The following is a 20,562-nucleotide window of genomic DNA, read 5'->3' as shown; positions in this document are numbered from 1 at the left end:
TCCCTATGGGGAGGCACTTGGTCTTGACATCTCTCCAGCACTAAGAGTTCAGTGGTGATGATTAAAGTGAGGCTTTGCCTGGATCTGGAAGTCACTTTGGTCCTGTTGTTGAGATCATGACCAACATGAAGTTTAGACCCAAGGGCTCATTTGGGTCCATCACTTCATCAGCTGCTGTATGAGCTGTGCCTGATTGCTGTATAGAGCACTGATAAGGTGGTTCCTCGATTTTGCTTAGACACTGAAGCACAGCTTTATATCAGAATAGGCTGTATGCTATGTAGAACAGAGTGGATTAGTCACCTGGACTCTCTTAGGTATGAGATTCATTTGCTTCCATCTGGTCAGGAAGATGTTACCTGAACATCCATGAGCAAGTTTCTTGTGTAGATTTATTGCAGTCCATTTCATTTGGCTGAGTGTGGTGCCAGCCACACATAGAGCAGAAACACATGATAGCCGTGTTAAGTCAAGTAGAAGGCAGGTAAATTTGCAACTTATAAACTAACAAAAGTGTGTGTGTGTGTGTGTGTGTGTGTGTGTGTGTGTGTGTGTGTGTGTGTGTACACTACACATTTTTGTGAGCTCAGGCTCACAAGTACTGAGGTGTAGCAGAGTACCTGCATAGTGTTACCAGTAGGTAATATCTGTGTGATGATGTGAAAAAATCCTCAGTGAGACTATGAGATTTCCTGCTTTAGGGATGTGATTCTGACAGGTGCAAAGTACTCTTTACTCCCCTGGAACAGCTCAGGAACGATCCTTTAGTAAAGTGGCATTTTGAGACAGAGAAGAAAAAAAAAAATCACAATCGAAACAGGTTTAGAGATTCATAAAGTTTATTTAAAGTTCTGAAAGAGCCAAAATCAGGACTGTTAGTATGTTTGTACAGCTCTTCGCACAATGGGGATCTGACTCCTGCTTGGGATCAAAATCCTCAAAGCATCACCACCAATAAGAGATGGTTTTAGACCAAACCCCATGTTCACAGCTCAGGCAGTCTCTGGAGATACTTGAATCCTAGCCTGGCTCCATCTACCTGGTTCTTGTTCCAAAATGGTCCACTGAAATCCATGGATTTTCACTTCCCTAAAGTTGGGGAAATTTGGATCCCACATCAGATTCTGCAGCTGGGATCTCTCTGTGGAATAATGCAAATGCTACAGGAGATAAACCACCCCCAGCAGTGAAGCAGTCCAAGCCAGGCCTCCTCTCATCTGTTGCTCATGGGAATTGGATGTGGCACCTGCTGTAGATATAGTTCAGCCATTGCCAGAGGCGCTTAGGAGAATTTCATGTCACAGATCCCACTCAGAAGAGAGAGACAGAGAGAAATGTAGCACAGATCCACAAGCAGAGGAACCAGGGACTCCATTCAGTTCAGACTTACTACATGAAAAAAATCTGGTTATGATGGTAAAGAAAATGTTTTCTGCCATCAGATCCACAAAGCAAGATTTCTCTTGTGGTAGCGCAAATCACTGGGCTGCGCACTAATCCAAAGATGGGTACATTTAACATGACAGTTCACCTCCCCGCAGCCTCCATTCAAGGTAACCATTTGGAGAATTTAAAATCCCGTTGGTTCTGCACAATGTAAACCTGCCAGTTAATACAGAACCCATAGTTACGAGAAGCAACACTCACTGAAAGGCTCAAAGTCCTGGGATCTTTGCACCAGACTGCCTGTCAAGAAGCATGAGTCCCTGCACACTTATATCGAGATGCATACCAGGCTCTTGGCTACAAACTCCATCGGCTGTAGCCCATTAAGATCCCAGCTGGAGTCTGGCAGGGGTAGACCAGATCCTACACCTAAAACTTTTGGATGGTTATAGAAGCAAATGGCTCAAAGGCCCAGAGGCTGAACCTGCAGGAGAATCGTGGAGTGTATGGCACTTATTGCCAAGCCCAGAGGCTTCTCACAAATCTGGAAATGGAGTAGACACCATTGAACCTGCCCTAGAGATATCAGAGTACCTTCTACAGTCATATTCATAGTTACCTTCACCCTAACATCAAAGAATAGCACCAAAGGGAGAACCAACTCGCTGGAGAATAAGAGCTCCTCCTCCATTCACACACAGGAAAGCTGAAATTTGCTCAACAGGCCCAAAAGGACCTAGACTGAGCCCAACCACAAACATGTCACCCATTCTCATATGTTTTCCTCACTATTACATTAGTCCCACAGCCACTATTTTTAATCTGAAACGATATGTCACATCCCACTACAATACTACATTGCAGTGTAGTTTTCATTAATATTATGTCATTATGGCTTTCTTAAACCTCTGAACCTGCACCTAGTAAGACTTCTTTAGGGTTTAAGAGCAGCTGTGGGTAGTGCAGGAAGGACATGAAGATACATGAGCCACGGATGATGAAATGGGGGTTGTTGTGCTTGAGAAGGAACTGATGATGAGTGACACACAGATGTGTTACCTGTCTACATCCCCATTTTCTATGCTTTGCATTGGTGGGCCCTGCAGTCTAGTAATCTAAAATTACCCATATATTTTGAATGAGCATGTCCAGAGGCATTTTTAGGATGGATGAATTTTTGAGAATTTAAAATTGTATTCGTTGTGCACCTGTGACATAGATGAACCACCTTTCTTATATGTGTATCATTTTGACTTAAGATCAATGGAAATAAAATACAATGGCTAGGCAGCTCAGGACAACTAACACACATTTTAACGTGAGCAAATTAGTCTGAATGATAAATCAAAAAATTCCAGGCCTACCAAGTTTCATGCATTAAGGAGAGAGACCTTTGGAACATTTAGGAACAGTTGTAAAGTCTTTACAATAGACCCTTAGCTGGTGTAAATCAGTGCAGTTCCATCCAAATCAGAGATGTCTCAATTTCCAACAGCAGAGGAACTAGCCCCTCAGGTATTACACTAAAAAAATTCACTGAGTCTGCTGAAGTGACATCTTAAGAGGAATTTTTTGAAGTCTCCTTCATTCAGAATTGTCAGGTCTGCAGTTATTCTGGCCAAATGCTTTCTATTTCTCCTGTATTTACTGTGTTCTTTTAAGAGTTTCTATTTGTTTGGTAACTGTGCTGTTGCTGCTTACCCTTTTTTCTGCTGAGTTGGTAACTGAAGGACACTGCAATGGTATTAGATATCAACAGCCAGAGTCTAGTTCTCTGCTAGGCTGGAGATCCAATTATTATGAACTCAGGATCTGAAACAGAGCAGACTCAGGGGCAGATCCTGCCTTGGGATCGAATAGCACAGACCCATGTTGAATCCCACTGAAATCAATGGGATTAAATCACATGGGTGCAGGGGCATCTGCTACTGGATCCCAATTCAAAGTCAGAGTTTTATTTAATCTGGATACAAGTGTGCGGGCCGGGCACGAGCCGGGCCCTTTTTCGTGCTGCACGCGGGCTGTGGCCAGCAGCCCGGGCACGCGGGGTCGGAGAGAGGGGCGCAACAAGCTAGAATTAGGCACAGACTCGTAGCAGTAGTTTTAAAGATTGTTTACTTACACCAGAGATGGTCGTGGTGTAGGCTGGAAAACTTGCTTGAGTTGCGGTTACAGACAAAGACAACATGAACGGTCATGTGGAGTTTGCTAGGCTCCACAGAAACAGAGCTCCGGATGCTCTGGGTGAACGCGCCACCAAAATTGGACTCGTAGATACGTCTTATAAAATTTTGTTGCTCGAAGACGGGAAGAGGTGGGCGATGGATCAAGTCGCCAAGCTCCTCTGAATCTCACACAGGGGTCTTTATTTCCCTGCCGTGTACCCAGAGTCCCCACGAGATGGATGTGGAGTCCTCTTCGGCTTGGGCGGAAACCGCTCAAGCCTCTTATACGGCTAACAGGCCAATCGCTAGCCGCCACGTGGGAATAATTTAGAACTAGCCAATAGCAGGACACAAATTTGCATGCGGGTGGCAGGAACTCTTTTGCACCGTGCATTTCTCTTGCAACTTGAGCAATGCACCCTGCAAAAGAAGCTGCAAATAGGCGGGAAACTCGTCCCTGCACCGGAGTTTTCCCCCACAGCAGAAAACTCCACCGTGCAATGAAGCTGCAACCTGGCGGGGATAATTCTGGTGCCGAAGCACACACAAAATCATACCTTTGGGTTATGACAACAAGAAGTTCCTCTTGAAGTCAGAGGCCACTTCTCCAGGTGAAGAAGCCTTTTGGAGTCTGTACCAAGGTGAGTGGAGAAAGAAGCTGCACCTTCTTCCAGAAAGCATTTTAGCCAGGAAAGTGCTTGTACAGCTCCATCAGCTTGTTTCTAGCCTTCATAGTTCCTGAAATACCAAGCCCTAGAACAAGTCCTGACTCTTCAGTCTAACCATGCTACTCTTGGCAGCAGCCCTAAGGTTGCACATAACACGAGTGAGTTATTTTCATTCCTTGCCTTCCTGAAGGTCAAGGTTAGTGGCCCAAATGGCAGGATGCTTGTCTGAGCAACTTCCTGAGGAGAAACCTATGTTGGAATGATAAGGTGAAATGCCGAGGTCCTTGTAGAGTCAGAACTCCAACAGACTGCCATTTCAAAGTGGGGTTCCCCCAGGTGAAGACTTCAGGATTTGGCCCATCATGGTTTGAATAGCATTTTGATCATTTCCTGCAGGTTTAAATTTGTGTTTTGAAGGCTTATTGTTGTGCTTCATCTGAGACTTTTATAGAGGGCCTTGTGCTGTTTATAACTCCAATTGGTCAAAATCACCCAGCTCCTAGTGAAGGTTGGAGGTCCACCTGCTCATACAATGTGGAAAAAGAATGCTCTCGGTGCTAGCAGTGGCCATTGTTCACTCCAGCTTGCTACGTTCTCTTTGACATGGGTCTTCCCCCTCTTAGAGCTCTCTTGGGAAAACACCAGAGAAGTCAGCTATAAACTGGTTCCATTTTTTCTGCCAGACCTCTTCAGCTTTAGCTTTCTCCTCTGGCTGCATGGAGCTGTATCTGCAGGGGGAAAAGGAATCAGGATCAGACTGAGACAGAAGGGGAGGGGCAGCATACTTCAGGATCAGTGACCAAAATGAAAAAAAAACCAAACAAAAGAGAGACGGAGGCTTACTCTTGCCTCAGCTGCAAGTTTAGAAACATCCCCTGGACTTATTCCTATATGGCAGAAAATAGAAGGTCCCTTACAACTCTGTTGGAACACTAGGGTTGATATGGGTACTGATACCAGATCTGGCAAAGAGAGTCAGGTATATGCAAGAAGGGAGAACAGACACACAGGCAAGGAAGACAGACAAAGAGATGTTCTATTAACCAAGCACAGAGTGGATGGTCAGATCCCCAAAGTCCTGTGCTATGGGGCATTTAAAGAGAGGATTTTGAGTCTACATATGTGCCCAACTGCGCAGTTGTTATTGCATAGACATTTAGTACTTACCTTAGAAATTACTAAATGACTGCACAGTAACCGCTGATATTATGCAGTCCCAATGCCACATGGGTCATTTCCGATCCTACTGTACAGTAGTTCACTGCTATTGCGCAGCAGCAGCGTCACAGTTCATGCCTGCTGATACTATGTCACTGTAGCAATGAGCTACATAGCACCTCGTGTAGACGCACCCACAGAGTGCTAGCCCATCTGCAAAGGGGCTTAGGTGGAGAAAGCAAAACAGGTGGGCATACTGGGCAGCCAGGCATCTCTCTTGCTATAACCCAGAGTGTGAGAGCAGCAACTCACTTTAGAGAGTTCAATGCCAATTGTTTCAAGGTCCTCAGATCAGCATTCATCCCTCCAATGCCCATGAACACTTCGTAGAAGTCATACGACACTCCCTTTGCTCCAAAGACAGATGGGTCATCTGGACTGACCACTATGGGGTGTCCATCAGCAATCAGCTCAGCAGCAGGATGGTTCCTCAGATCAGATACTAACTTCAGGACCTTGGTGGTGGGGAAGAAGCCAGGATGGGTTATTCAATTCTATATATTTCTATTGTAAATGTATATGTTCATGGTAACCTCTTTAGCAGCTATGTTTTTATTATGCATTTGCCAGCACTTAGCACTGTGCAGTGTGTGACGTGGTTTCTTCCCCCACAGGTACACTGTTGTCTCAGTTTTCCCTCTTTCTGTGCCCCCAGGGACTTGCAGATCACATTTAGTTCTATTTCAAACTAAAGCCTTCCTTTCTTTTGAATCTAGGCACTTGTATCAGGTCCCTGCCCTTCCTAAGCCCCTCACTAAATCTAGTCCCAAGCTTCTGATCTTTGTTTTGGAGAGCTGTCTCCGCTTAGACAAGAGCCCTATACTGAATTGAATCCTGTCCCCATTCCACTGTAGTCCTTCCCTCTCTCACTCCTTCCTGCATTTTACATTGCTGTCCCCTGCAACAACTTAAATTCCTCTTAATCCCACACTGGGGACAGTTCTGACTGATCACTAAATTAAGTCTGTTTCCACAAATTCCAACATGTTGATTTTTTTCCCCTGATAAATCCCTGCCCACAGAAAATGTTATTGTTCCTGCTCCTACTGGCATGTCAAGGAGGCCTTGCAGGTCCTAGCCATAGCCTGCTGCTGTTGCAGGACCCTACTCTAGACCACAAACATTGTCACCTCTTGTATCCCTGGGTACTAAAACCAGTACAGCAGCAAGGACCTTCCTATTTCTTGGGCATATTAAGGTTAATTAGCCCAAGCTCCCATGACTAAACTGCTTGCAATCCCCAAGATAGCTCAGATATCTCTAACATTTCCACAGATCTGTACCTTTAACGTGTTAAACTGTTCCTGGCTCTAATACAACTAGTTTATCACATGTTAAAGATATGTTATTTTGTCTACACAAAACTACAAATCCTAATTTAGACAACTGCTGTTATTAAGGTGTAGCTAAAGTCTCGTAGATGAGTGGTGCCCAACCTTCCAGCCCCACAGGCAGGATGAGTGGCTTGGACTCAGTCCATGGACCAGATCCCATATGGGATTGATATGTGGGGTTGGTCCATGGGTATGATCCACTACACTGGCTTGACCCTGGATCTGGCTGTGTGCCAGCCAAACCCTGTGAGCCCAGATCTGTCTGCAGAGCAAACCTGTTTGTTGGCCCCACCATGCACCTGCATGATATAGCACACAGGGCCACATTATTTGACCCACAGCACTCCTCATGGAGCCAGAAATTTGGCAACAGGTGACTGGCAATTAACACTGCTAGTCCTCACCTGTCACCAAATTTCTGGACCAGCAAGTAGCCCCATGGGCTAAATGACACAGTTCTATAGGCCAAAGGTTGAGCACCACTGTCCTAGACTGAACCAAGAGTTTTGTTTTATACAGCCCCACAGTCACTCATGTAACTCCATGCTCTATTTATCTGATTATTAACATTTCTAAAACTCTAGCTTTAAATGGGCCACATCCCTGTAATGGATGTGCTGGAGTGTACACATACCCACATGACCAGCTTCCTGTTATATTGTGTTGGTGCCAAGAGGCATATAACTAACAATTCAAATCCCTGATTTTATCTTCTGGGGGAGAAAGGGGACATGGAGCACCCCATTTGTGGTTGGGGCTGGAGCCACAGAAGCTCCCCCACCACTCCACATGCCCCTTTCCCATGCTCCTTCTGCTCTGTGCATCCCTTTCCCCATGCTTCCCCTGCACTTCATGCCCCTTCCCTCCACTCTTGCACTCCACACTCCCTTTCCCCTGTGCCCTACATGTCCTATTCCCTCTGCCCCTTCCCCACATTCCCCTCATTCTACGTGTCCCTTCCCCATGATCCCCCTGCCAGCCCTTCCCCTAGGCTCCCCCCTGCACTATGTACCCAGGTTACCTCCCACACCACGCACTCTATCCCCATGTGGCAGAAAGTGTGAACAGGTGAACGGCACAGGGGTGAACATGGGGAATGGGCATGCGGTGTGGGGGGAGCACAGAGAGAGGGGTACGCAGGGGAAGGGGCACATGGAGTGAGGGAAGCACAGGAAAAGAGTGCAGGGATGGATGCATACTGCATAGTGCAGGAGGGACCATGGAGGAAAGGACACACTCCCCTCACTCCATATGTCCCTTCCCCTATGCCTCCCCTTGCTCTGTGCAACCTTTCCCCCTGCAACCCTCTACCACCCTTTCCCCTGCGGTCCCCCCCATACCACCCACCCCTTTCCCATTCTCTCCAATGCACCCCTTACCTGCCACATGAGCCACCCTGGCCCCCTCCAGAGCCAAAGCAGCTGCTTGCCTGGCCCATACTCTAAAATGAGAGGTTTATTTCCCCATGCTGAATGGGGGGAACCTCGTATTGTATTCAATTAAATACAGTATGATCACCAGAACCCCCCCACACAGAAAAATATATCTGTTTCCACCCACCTTCCAAAAGCAGAACACTGCAAGATCCTCCATATAACATCCTCCCAAAATGACCTTTCCTGGCAAAATGAGTCAGAATAGGAGGTCATGCAATAGGACAGGATCACCTGGACCTGTGTTATTATAACACAGATACTTCATGCTGCCCCAACCCTTAGCTACCGCACATACAAAAACAAACACATGTTGAGGAACATCATGTTGCAGGTCACCTATCAAATGCTAAATGTCTGTTCCAAGGTCCCAGCTCCTGGCTTCAGACAAAAGATTTCTCAGGTCAGTTCTACCTGGTTAGAGATTGGACAGACTTCTATAGGAACATCCATCTTCCGAGACAAGCTCCTGGCTACTGGATGTTTATTGAGGGTAAGTCCATGGCCAATCCGGCTAGTATTCAACAGTAAAGCATCCAGTACATTGTTGTCTGCAGAGGTTCCTTGCCAGTCTGAGGACAGAAAGCAAGCTACAGATCAAATGCAGTCCTATATAGAAACAAACAACCTTCTAAGCCAGGTAGATTACTTAAATAAATGCCCCAATATAGACTAATAGCAGTCCTCACAACTACAGTTTCAGTTTTTCTCCTCCACCTATCAGACCACCTTATGCCTGGGACACTGTGAAGCACAGAGGGGCACCAAGTGAACAAATAATACACTGAGTATAAATACATCATTCCAGCAATAAAGGTGGAGAGGATTTGTGTCCTCATGCTTACCAGTCTCACCAGCATGGAAAAAGTAAGGCAAATGGACTCCTAGAGAATATGGAATGGTCAGGATATCCTTCAGCTCCCAGAGAGAGTGTCCTTCATCCTCATACCCAACCTGGGAAGAAGGAAAATGATTCTGAATATGCAGGGGGTGATCACAGTGAGCTTGAAACAACACTATGTTTCTAACTGCACTGAAATTTCACAACTCTATTTCCACTTCTATTAAATACTCTGGATCAGAGCCACAGCTGAAGAAAATTGCCTTCATTCTATTCATTTCAGTAGAACTGTATTGGTTGATAGCAGCTTAGAGTCTGGCCCTTTGCACAAGATATTCCATACACATGGGATTAGCAAGAATTTAGGGTAGCCATTAAAGATACCAGTACATACCATTGCCATTGCATCAGATTAAATTTTACATATTTTTGTGCTAATCACTATTGAAAAGGAAGGGGTCTTATTTTTGAGAGAGTAGATAATACAAAAGCAGAAAGCCTAGGACAGAGGTTACTGCCCCTTGCACTTCACCCTGACACATCCAATATTATAGATTGTGCTTGCTGTCAAGGAGAAAGGTAATTGACATCAGCATTCCTGGAAATGGTTTTCTTAGGCAGTCTTCCCTTATGTCAGTCCCAAACTAAAATATTGCAATACCTGAGCTTGGTGCTCAGGAAGGGGTGCTTTTGATCAAGTGGGTGTCAGTCTTCCCTCTAGGGATTCCTGCACTCTTAGGTGCTGTTGTGCTGCGGGGGTCCTTGAATGAAGTTGAGATTGCTATTGCTGGTGGTTGCTTCACCTCCTGAACACAGGAGGTTATAAGTTTTGCTCTGAGGTATTAAACAGGTACTTTACCCCAGAAGGGCTGCATTTCAGCAGTGGGTACCTTTGAAAATAAAATGCCATGAGATCCTACAAGCTGAAAGGGATATGCTGTAGTGGGGCGACATATCAGAAGTGGGTATTGCTACATTCGATGTGTACCAGTAATCACACCCCAGCCGTTCTAATGTTATATAATAAACTAAGAAAGAACAACAAGGTTACCAGGTCAAACCCTGCTAAAGTGTCCGGGAACTGGGCTCTGAGCAACATGGCTGTGTAGATGGCTTCTTTAATCTGGGAAACATTCAGCATTCTACAGAAACAAGAAAGACAGAGAAAGGTGCTGGTGCTTACTTCCACGAGACTGATTTCTCAGGTACTACAAACTGGCAGTTTAAGGGAGCAGCCAAAAACATTATCAATTCCTGAATCAGACTACTTCAAGCCACCTTAGTAATCTCAGGTCAGATGCACTAAAAGAATACTATGACAAAGTAGTGTTGGAGTGTTTTTGTCACTGTGATAGTCCAGGAAGTATATGAGCAACAAGGGTTTTTTTATTATCTTTTATTAGATCAACTGAATAGTTGAGACAAAAATTTGACAAGCTTTTGGGCACATCCTGCCCTTCCTCAGGTATTATGAAAGAGGCATAGGAAAAGCACAAATGACTGTGCAGTTATCTAGGGGGAACCAAGAGTTGCGAGATGAGGCAGTATCTTTCATTGGACTAACTTGTCTAATGGGGATAGAGAAGAGACAAGTTTTCAAGCTTCAAGAACCCTTCTCCAGGTCTAGGAAAGAAGCAGCCACATTCCAGGCTAAGTAGACATTAGAACCATTGCTTTAGTTTAACCTAAGCATGTTAATGAATTTGAAAGGGAAGTGGGCAGTTACGACCTGTGAAACAAAGAGAAGTTAACAGAGGGAGGTAAGTTATAGTGAGCCATAAAACCAAGTCTCTGTTAAGTCCATGGTTTTTGGTGTCCAATAAAGTTACAGATAAAGGCCCATCTTCTGGGGGTATTGTGTAAGTTTCCTTTGATGACAAGGACTGTGAAGTCATAGGTGTTTTGTGAAAAGAGTTCTCTCATCTCCCTGTACATCAGGGCCACAACAGCACTTCTACCAGGATAGGACTCACAGGCCAATTTACTCACTACACAGCAGACTGGTCTGTTGAGGAAATGTTGAAATATGTTTGGTGTTTATTGTACTGGGGTTGTTCCCTTTTGTCTTTTAAATTGTATTTCAAAGTTAACTTGCCAAAGAATCTTCTAGCCTGGAATATTTATAAAGGCTAAAGGATACATGGTCCCTGTACAGTACCAACAACTCTGGCTGTTCTGCCACTGCTCCTGCAGAAATGGAGGCTACATCAAAACCCAGGGCTTTGAGAAAATGCACTTCTTTCTCAATGTATTCACATATAGAAAATTACTACAAACACTCTGCTTCAGCCACTGACACATGCTGTGTAGTACTAATACTCTAGGCCTCACCGTACCTGGAATCAACACTGTCAGCATCACTTCTAGGTTATCAGTAAAAAACTAGAGATAACGTCTCTTTCTGTTGTCACCTACTATACTATTTTATATTCATTGCTCCCACCTGCACCATAACATGACTGTTTACACAGATCGTTCTTACACACACACCCCTAACTAGGGCATCAGCTCCTACCTGTGTGCTGTAAATATAATCTTTGCTCCAATAAAATCAGGATGATCTTTAACAAACTGCCTTGTCACCTCCCGATATGTCACCACAGACCACGATTTGTTGTGTGTGGTACCATCCAATTCATACACCTGGGGGAAGAACAAACACATCCAAACAAAAGGTAAAACAGAGAGCAGTCTGTGATTATATAGGAGGCAGAAATTAAATTTGAGGGAAGGCTGGAACAAATCCGAAGTAACTTGTGGTTCAGGTAAGGAAAGGCAGGTGTGCGCCAAGGAGAAAAAAAAAGGACAAGTCATATTGTTCAGTATATTTTTTTCTTGAAGGCATTATTGAACAGCAGTTTGGTTTCCTGATGTATCACACAAGAATCAGGCTTCTAAATATACTTATATAGCAAGGAAGTGCCACTGAGGTATGGAAGTCTTTGGAAGAACACATGTTCTTGCTTTTGAACACATCACAGTCTGGAGTACAGTACTTTAACTACACATTCGTTTGATTGTTCACAAGGATGCTGTTTTACCATGGGCAGCTTGTTAATGATGGCAGACAGGACAGCAAGGGCAAGAAAGGAAGGGTTGGTCTTCCAGTAAGGCACTGGATTAGGACTCGGGAGTTTGGGTTGCCACTAGGACTCTAGTGCCCGTTTTTGCCAGAGATCTTCTGGGTGACTTAAGACAAGTTGCTTAATCTCTCAGTAAACTGCGAGTAACCCTTGATAACAGTTCTTTTGGTGTACCCTGGAGAGAACAATACTTCTTTTCTCTCACCCTTTCTCTCATTCATTTATTTTGGGAGCTCTCCAGTGCAGGGGTCCCAATTTCAGCTGAGGCCTCCGCTACTTATTACTGTAACAGGGAGCCCTAACCCTTTTACTGAGAAAGGGGTGAAGAGTGAGATGAACCCAAAGGTCCCTTTAGGAACAAGATTTTTGTGGCCTGGAGGAACAAGGCAGTTTGAACTTGGCTTTGGAGCAAGTAAGGGGCCTCACCCCCTTCAAAACCCAGCAGAGCAGAAGTCAGTGGAAGCTGCAAAGGAGGAAAAGAGGGGTGCACATGGCAGTAAACAGTCCAGGGAGGATAAAAGCTAGAGGAGTAGGGCTACCAGCTTCTGTGGGTAATAAGCTACCTAGGGACAGGTTTCACAAACACTAAGCCACAGACCAGAAATAAGCTAAGGGCGGCAAACTGGTACGGAAGCTGCTTAGTTAGAAACAATTGACCCAGGACTATGAGGACACCTCTTGTGAAGCAGCTTAAAGGTAAAGGAGGCTGCAGGTTGGATAATAGGACACGGCTGCAAGGGGTCTGAGAAGCAGGGATCAGCTGACTAGCAGGGGTGAGGCTGGCCAGTATATAGGCTTGCCCCAGGGCAAATTGGGTGCTTTAGTCCTGAAAGCTAGGAGGAGAGGGGCTTTACTGGAAAACATGGGGAGTTAAGCTCTACAAGGAGAGCAGGAGTGCTTAGTTAGGGTAGAGGAGTGTCTCTCTGTTGGTGAGTGTGTCCAGATGGGGTAAAGGTTTGGGTTAATGCTTGTTTTTGTTCACCCAGGGAGGGTGTGTTTCTGTTAAGAGTCTGTTTATAGAAACCAGTAGCTTGGGAGTGCCTATAAGGGGTGGTTTCGAGGCCACACAATAGGGTGCTTTGGCACATTACTGCAGTTTTGAGTAGTACAAGAGCCAGGACCCTGAATCGGAGAAGCTGAAGCCAGAACAGATGGGCTGAAGCCAAAGCAGAGACCAGAAGCCTGAAAGAGTGGAGACAGGGCCAGGGCCTTCAGGAACAGGAGCTGGCAGGGCTAGGAGGCCTGGTAAAAGGAGACTAGGACCTGTGATAGATGGGTGTGGCTACTGGGCCATGATTGCCTTTGCTCTTTCCCCACTAGCTGTAAAGAGCCAGTGGCTAAGACTGCTGCAAGGCATGCAGCATCAAGTTCCCTGTAAGATTTGAGGGCAACCTCCCTGGATATTAAGGCTGGATCAAGGCAAAATGGGCAAGCTTAAAAGATCACAAAGGGATGGGAGAGTGCAGGATTAGTCTGCAATTAGAAGCATCTGAGCCACCTGTCGAGCCGATCCTGTCAAGACTACTAATAATAAACAGAAGAGGTCCTATCCTAAAATTATAATGGATGGGCACTAAAATCTACTGCAGTGCCCTGCCTTATTTTTACACTTGCATCCTGCTCTATCCAGAAGGGCTCAGAGTTGTTTACAATAACAGCCACAACCCACAGAATAAGAAACAAAACCAAACTCCCCAGTTGCCAGTCTCAAAAACTTTGAAAATCGCCTTCCTGTCATCCAGAAGAGCAAATCCCCAACCACCATGTACGTCTAGATGTGAGAATTCTTCCCACTCCCCACCATCCTCTCCCCCATATACCTCCTCTGTGTTCCTCCCCGCAATCTACAGAGTCTTTGGCCTGCCTTAAAATGCGTATCTTCTCCTTCCCCCAACAAACACTTTTTTAATTTAATGTTGGAACAGGGAACTAATGGAAAGACCTTCCACCTCCACTTCAGGGCAATAACAAAGGGCTTCTTCCAGGAGTCCCTGGAAACTGAAGTCTTATTTCTCTACATGGGCAAATGCAGGACAAAATTCTCCCAAATGCCTTGGGCTGAAAACAGACAACCAGTTCAATTTCAAATTGAAACCTGTCTCCTTTTGTAATGAACCCCAGACCTTACAGAGGAACAAACACATTTTATCTCATCAAGTTACCTGTGAAGTATCCAAATTAACACATTGCCTTGGAACAACCCATTTAAACCTTCTGTCATATCTTAAACTAATCAATGCCCCCTTAAACGGGGTTGTCTGTATTTAGCCTTGGAGATGATATAGCAAGAGCATTCTGCAAGTGTGAAGCTAGTTTAGTCTCTGTGTTCATAACACAACCTGATTACTGAAACAAAGGCATCTGAGGCTGTTTAGGATTATGGAATAGTTAGTTACACTAGCCACATTAGAGAAACTGTAACAAAAAAAATTAACAATTTAAATATCAATATTATTTTCCTTAGGTGTCGGTCCTAATTATGCAAAATGGAGCGAGCGTTCATACCTCTCGGCAGTATCATTTCAAGCTGTCTGCACTCCCTAGAAGATAACACGCATCAGGTCATGTTCTGTTGATGTTTGTATTGTTTCACCTATTTAAGAATATTTTCTTGGAATAAGGTAAGCTGTTGTTCAAAGTGCTATTACTATTCCTGAATAACTGCACGTGATGACACTCCGACTCTGCCCAGGATGTTATTTTGGAAGAGCTAAAGTGGAAAAACCTATTCTGAAATAGCTCTGCCAGTCAGTTTCTCCATGAAGACAAGCCTTAATCTTGCCTTCACGATCATAAAGGCTGGACACAATCTTTATAAAGAAAAAGCAGTGAAGAGTGGATGGTACAATAAAACTAAACAGCGATTAAACCTAAAATCTTGCCTGTGTTCAATGTTCTGCCTAATTATATCTTTACCTAAAACTATGAAATGAAATATGTTTTTCCTGTCCCACTGTGTCAAGCGTACAAGGCTGTGAATCTTGGGGCTGGAGAAAAGTTAGAGAAACAACATCTTGCAGGAATCCAGAGAACCAAAAAGTGCATACCTGTGGGAGTATTGCTCTTATCTCGACATACTGGATGTTATCCTTGTAGAGTTCCAGCAGCCCCTGATAGAAATAGGCCTTGAACACGGGTGCATAGCAGACAAGGCCAGAAGCAGTGAGAAAGGCATTTTCAAATTTTTTCCAAATAAAAGCCTGAGTTGGGTAGGCCATCTCTGGATCATCTGTCACCAGAGTCAGGTTCTTCAGCAAGCTAGAAAAAGACAGGGGTGGAAAAGGAAGCAGAACAGCTAAATTTGGGAGCCTATGACACAAGTTGTCCCTGTGTGCCCTGGAAACACAAAACATAATCCTTCCACTGCAGATTTGAGCCTCCACTGAAGGACAAACTGTATAAATGTGGAATTCTGACACTCACCACAATCTCCACCAGTGTTTTAGATTGGGTGCTCAACCTGAGTGCCAAATGTGGCCTTATGGAGCCTTGGTATCAGGCCCATGGGGCTCCCCATGGGTCAGGCAGTTTGGCATTGGAGGAACAGGGCAGTACTGTCACTCCTCCCTGCTGCCAAAATCCCAAGCCCCATGGGGTGGGTTGGAACCAAGCTATAACTCCTCCCCTACACAGCTAGATCAAGGCCTGGCCATGCCCCCTTCCCTCTGCACAGCCAGGTTGGGGCCAAGCTGCACCCCCTCCCCTCTCAACCCCCCATGGGGCCAGGCTATGCCCCTTTCTCTCCACCTGGCTAGGCTGGATCATGCCCTCTGCCCCCACATCTGGTCAGGATGGGGCCTGAGCACACTCCCTCCCCACCACACAGCTGGGCCAGGACCCCTTCTCCTTGTGGCTGGACTGGGGCTGGGCTGCCCTCCTCCTCCCTCTGCACAGCTGGATGTGGTCCTGCTGCACTTGCCCTGGGCACTGGATTTGGTCCACTGGCCAGATCCAGCTCACATAGGGATTGAGCTCTACCCATCTGGCCTGCCAGACAAAAACATTGAGCATCACTATTTTAGATAATCTAAAAGAGGGGAAGGAACAGGAAAGGACGTGAACAATAGTACCTAGCACAATGGAAACCCACCTTTGTTAGGATATTTCTAGGCACTACCACAGTACAAAAAGTGACACCAATTACCAACTGAAGCAAGAGAAGAAATTACATCCCGCTCCCAAGTTAAAATGTGGCTCTGATACTAGTTAGCAGTCTACTCTGGTAAACTCTGCCCTCTCTCCAGCATGGTCTACTTATTACAATTCAGTCAGGTAACCCCTGTCAGATACTAGTTTAGTACCAGCACAGTTATCTCCCCTGGTGTCTCTAATACATATTGAATATGCAGAACAAAATGTCTCTCTGGAGAAGAAAAAAATCTCATCTTATTTTACCAATCAAAAGATCATGATCTGCAGACAGCAACCACCTGGCATAACTCAGAATTCCTGCATATTTTTTACTGGTTTGGAAGGTTGTTTACTTTGCAGCACTTGCATAAGTCTCCTTAACAAAGACAGAAAGGACAGCAAGTAGTATTATCAAGTGGAATTTGGTGGAAACAGATAGCAATTGCAAGATAATCAAGTTCACTGAGCAGCTGCAGGCAATTCTGTTTGAATGGACAATGAGGTAATAGTGGTTGCTGTATATTTATCTTTGGAACAGTTTAAATCTTTCATTTGGGGTGAACACTTATAACTCCCCTTGACGTTTCAATTTGGCAATTTGAACAATAATCTATAGAAGGTTCAAACTAATGTGCAAACGCAGAAGAGCAATGTAGCTGGTGAATAGCTTCATCCAGGAATGGACAATCTACTGAACTCAAAGTAAGGTGCAACTGAAGGGAAAACTGAAATGAAAATAGCTGGAAACTTGGGAGCTGGTTGTCCTACCTATTGAGTAAGGCTTAGTTTTGTGGAATATCAGAAACAAGGCAGGTTTGGCTAGAAGTACTAGGATGGAAGATCAACCAAGAATACCTTCCTGATAGGAGATGTTGTTTCTCTTTGATAACTGTGACTGCTCTTTGCAATATTTTGTGTTTGATGGGTTGCTTGGTGGCCTACCAACAGTCCTCTGATAAGTTTCAGGGGAGATTTGTGTTTTGTCTTGCTTTAAGAGTTTTTAGTGCACAATTAAAAATCCTTCTCCTACTGCTATTATATGCAATTACAAATATTGTTACAAATAAGGAATGCTGGACCTGAAATGGGGTGACAATGAAATAGAGGCTACTCAGCGGACATTTTGCATGTTGTCTCTTAGTCTGTAGTTTCTCCTCACTTTGTTCATTTGTTCTGCAGGATGCAGGGGGGTAGCTTTTTTTTTAGAGCAAAGTCATATAGAAATAACAACATTTGTGGCACAGTAAGGATGAGATTTTAAATGCATAACAGTCAGGAAATTCAGAGTTAAGGTTTCCACAGCAACTTTAGCTCTGCCCTCTTGTGCATTACAATAGGGCCTTTCGTTCCATTATCACACAACACTGGGCAACGCCAGATACTATTCAGTAAACAATACAATAAAATGGAAAGGAACTGAACCATAACCAGGGAGGCACATGTGTAGTATTTTGTATTGCTGCGTGAGATGGCGTTTGGCATTTCAGACATGTTCGGGAGAGCACTCGGTGGTGACATTGTAGCATCACCCTAGAAACCAGGAATGCAAGAGCCAGAGGCATCTTTTAAGAGCTTATCTAACTGACAGAGTTCAGTTGGAGATTGGCCTCAAGCAGAGAGGGTGTGCTCCTCTTCTGCAAGGAGGGTGGAAAGATTTTGTGTGGGAAGAACTTGGAGCCAGTAGCCAACCTCTAGGAAAACAGATGCAAAGCTCCAATTTAAACCAACTCCTCCTTTCCCCGGTACCTCCAATACAGGCTGTGGGGCAGTTACTCTCCAAATGCAGACTGTCAGCAGAGAACACCTGCCCACAGAATGATTGAGGGGGCATCCAGGTCAAGAGCAGAAACACTGAAGGAAAACCACAGGGTGGATCAAAACCATGTGACTCTATGTATGCTACTGTGCAGTTTCACTTTAGATAAGGACCAATGGGCAGTTTCTTATCAGACTCATTTTTCCATAGGCTTTTTTGTTATCTATACACTCCTTCAGCCATAAGTGTACAGGGTACACTCTTCTTCCCATTTTTATTTGGGGGAAGGACTCAACTCAAACACAGATTTTCCTGCCTATATAAAACTTGGTGTTTATTTTAATCTATGCTCTTTCAGTGGAAAATAGCAATAAAATGCTATGAATCTACCCTTGCCCATGAGACATAAATCCTAACATTTTGTTTACAATGCCTCTTACCTTGAGACTGACTTTTGATCCTTTTAACTGTGTAGATTTATTATATAATAGGGATCCCTCCTTAAAAAAGAGGAACCAGGAGGACAACCTTTGCCAAGAAGGAAAGCTGGGGTCTGGGAGATGCAAATAAATGCTTAGATTATTCTCCACAATGAGCCGCAGTCAGTGATCAGGCTCAGCTAGAAATATCCCTGCATGTCAGTTCACATATGGTGTGTGATCATGGACTGGACGCTGCTATAGAGGGCAGAGCAAGGCAAAGCAAACAGAGGGCAGAGCAAACAGAGACCTGCAAAGCATTTCTTAAAAAAGTCTCTTTCTGCTTGTTTTCTATTCTCCACCCTCAGCACTGCAGAGACTGAGGTCCTCCTGCTGATGTGCTTAGCAATGTTATTAACATTTGTCACCCATGATTCGCTTTCTCTCAAATCCTCTCCCCAAGGGGACCCTGAGGTGGGAAAGGGAATTTGTGGCTATAGCTGCATAAGTGTTCATTTATAGTAAACGTTCTTGCCCAGGTCTTTTAAAATTGAAAGTCCATTGGTTGATTTCATGGATTGTTTCTCTTGTTAATTTCCAGCCTCTCCACTTCCTAGTTGGAAACTAGGTTAAAGTTGGAAACTAGGTTAAAGGTGGAAGGGCATACACCCCTTAAAAACCCCTTTAACACTTCTTGCATTTGCTTAGCCTCGCCATTTTGTACATGATAAGAGATCCTGGCCCCTCCCCAGGTGCCATATGCCCTTGATACGCACTCGCAGCCACTCAGCTATCTATCATTTCTTTCCCCTCACCCCCGACATCTGCTTTCTCTCAGCCTGTCAGTGCTCAGGGGCAATGCTTTGCAGTAGGAAAGAGGTAGCATGTGGTGCCCATGTTCCACAGACTGGGAGTGTTTCCAGAAACTGAAAGGCAGAAGAGATTGGGGCTCATTCCTGGCAAGAAACTAATTTCCACACTACCAGAAACCCATCTCAGCCCCCAAATTAACACTCAGAGATTAGATAGAAATAGAAGAAGGTGCTCCATCAGTCTGGTGGCTGTCATTTTGTGCCTGGATATTATGTGGCAACAGTTTATTAAATTGTCTTGTAGTGCTGGATACAGAAAATGAAAGGCAGCACACGCCAGGAGATTGGCCACGGCACTGGGACTCAAGAGACCTACATTCTGCTCTTGCCTCTGGCACTGACCTGCAGGATGACCTTTGGCAAGTCACTTCAGCTCCCTGTGCCTCTCTTTCCATCCTATTTAAGCTATAAAATTTGGGGCCAGGAGCTGCCTCTCACTGCTTGTACTGCTTAGCATATCGAGGCCCTGATTTCACTTGAGGCTGCTAGGTAACGCTGTAAGACATATTACAACACCAACAGCAAAACAAAGGAGAAAGCAATGTTTCAGAAAAGTGTTCATGTCCTCAAGTACAACCTGAAAGAGCCAAAACAAGCATGTAGTGCATCTCCAAGGAAGCTTCCCTGAGGGTCCCTACTCTCATTCCTAGATATCAGGGGTGTGAAACATGCAGCCAAGGGCCAGATCTTTTCCATCTGGCCCACTGGTAGTCTGGTCGGCTACTGGAAGTTGCAGGCATGGTCTGCTGTAGAATGTAGGGTCCCTGGACCCCAATGGACATGGTCAACAGCAGCAGCCCCCCGACTTGTGCTAACTGTGCAAATACAGCTCTGCACTGCTGTCTGAATGTGGCCCAACTGCAGTTTCTGCTGGGCCTATGGACCCAGCCAAGGAGAAGTCCCCATGGCCCACATCCAGCCTGGGGAGAGTGTGACAACCAAATGAATAAATGGGAGATTGGGTTGGTTCCTGAGAACACTGTAAAACAACCAGTGCAGCTGGTTGTGGTTTAGAAAATGGACAGATCTCTAAAGGTGATCCAATGCAAAATTTCATCCCTTGTGTTTTGCCTGCCTCCTAGAAGGGCAAAGGGGAACTAGTGCCATGGACCCTCATCACCACTTCTGCTGGAAGCACCTTCTAGAAGGGATGAGGGCCAACAGGAACAGATTTCCTTTTGGAAATCCAACCCTGAACCCCAACCCACTTCAGAGGGAGTAAAAAGAGGACTTCCTGATAAGGAACAATTTCCCTC

The 20,562-nt window shown here is 45.0% G+C and overlaps 1 protein-coding gene across 5 annotated transcripts in view; it reads right to left on the bottom strand.

The window, feature by feature from the left end:
- Window positions 1–4,001: 4,001 nt before the first annotated feature.
- ADA2 (adenosine deaminase 2) overlaps window positions 4,002–20,562 on the bottom strand; it is a 60,350-nt gene continuing 43,789 nt past the window's right edge. For all 5 annotated transcript variants that reach the window (XM_025198831.1, XM_006019439.3, XM_025198832.1 and 2 more), the window contains 7 exons: window positions 15,176–15,386; window positions 11,561–11,688; window positions 10,097–10,187; window positions 9,050–9,158; window positions 8,619–8,776; window positions 5,690–5,892; window positions 4,002–4,947 (listed from right to left, as the gene is read on the bottom strand). In XM_025198831.1, the coding sequence (XP_025054616.1) occupies window positions 4,839–4,947; window positions 5,690–5,892; window positions 8,619–8,776; window positions 9,050–9,158; window positions 10,097–10,187; window positions 11,561–11,688; window positions 15,176–15,386 (1,009 nt within the window). In that variant the 3' untranslated portion in view covers window positions 4,002–4,838. The remainder of the gene's footprint in view (window positions 4,948–5,689; window positions 5,893–8,618; window positions 8,777–9,049; window positions 9,159–10,096; window positions 10,188–11,560; window positions 11,689–15,175; window positions 15,387–20,562) is intronic.

This window comes from Alligator sinensis, unplaced genomic scaffold (assembly GCF_000455745.1).
Source record: "Alligator sinensis unplaced genomic scaffold, ASM45574v1 scaffold87_1, whole genome shotgun sequence".
NCBI classification, from domain to species: domain Eukaryota; kingdom Metazoa; phylum Chordata; order Crocodylia; family Alligatoridae; genus Alligator; species Alligator sinensis.
This window is presented reverse-complemented; position numbering and strand designations above follow the sequence as displayed.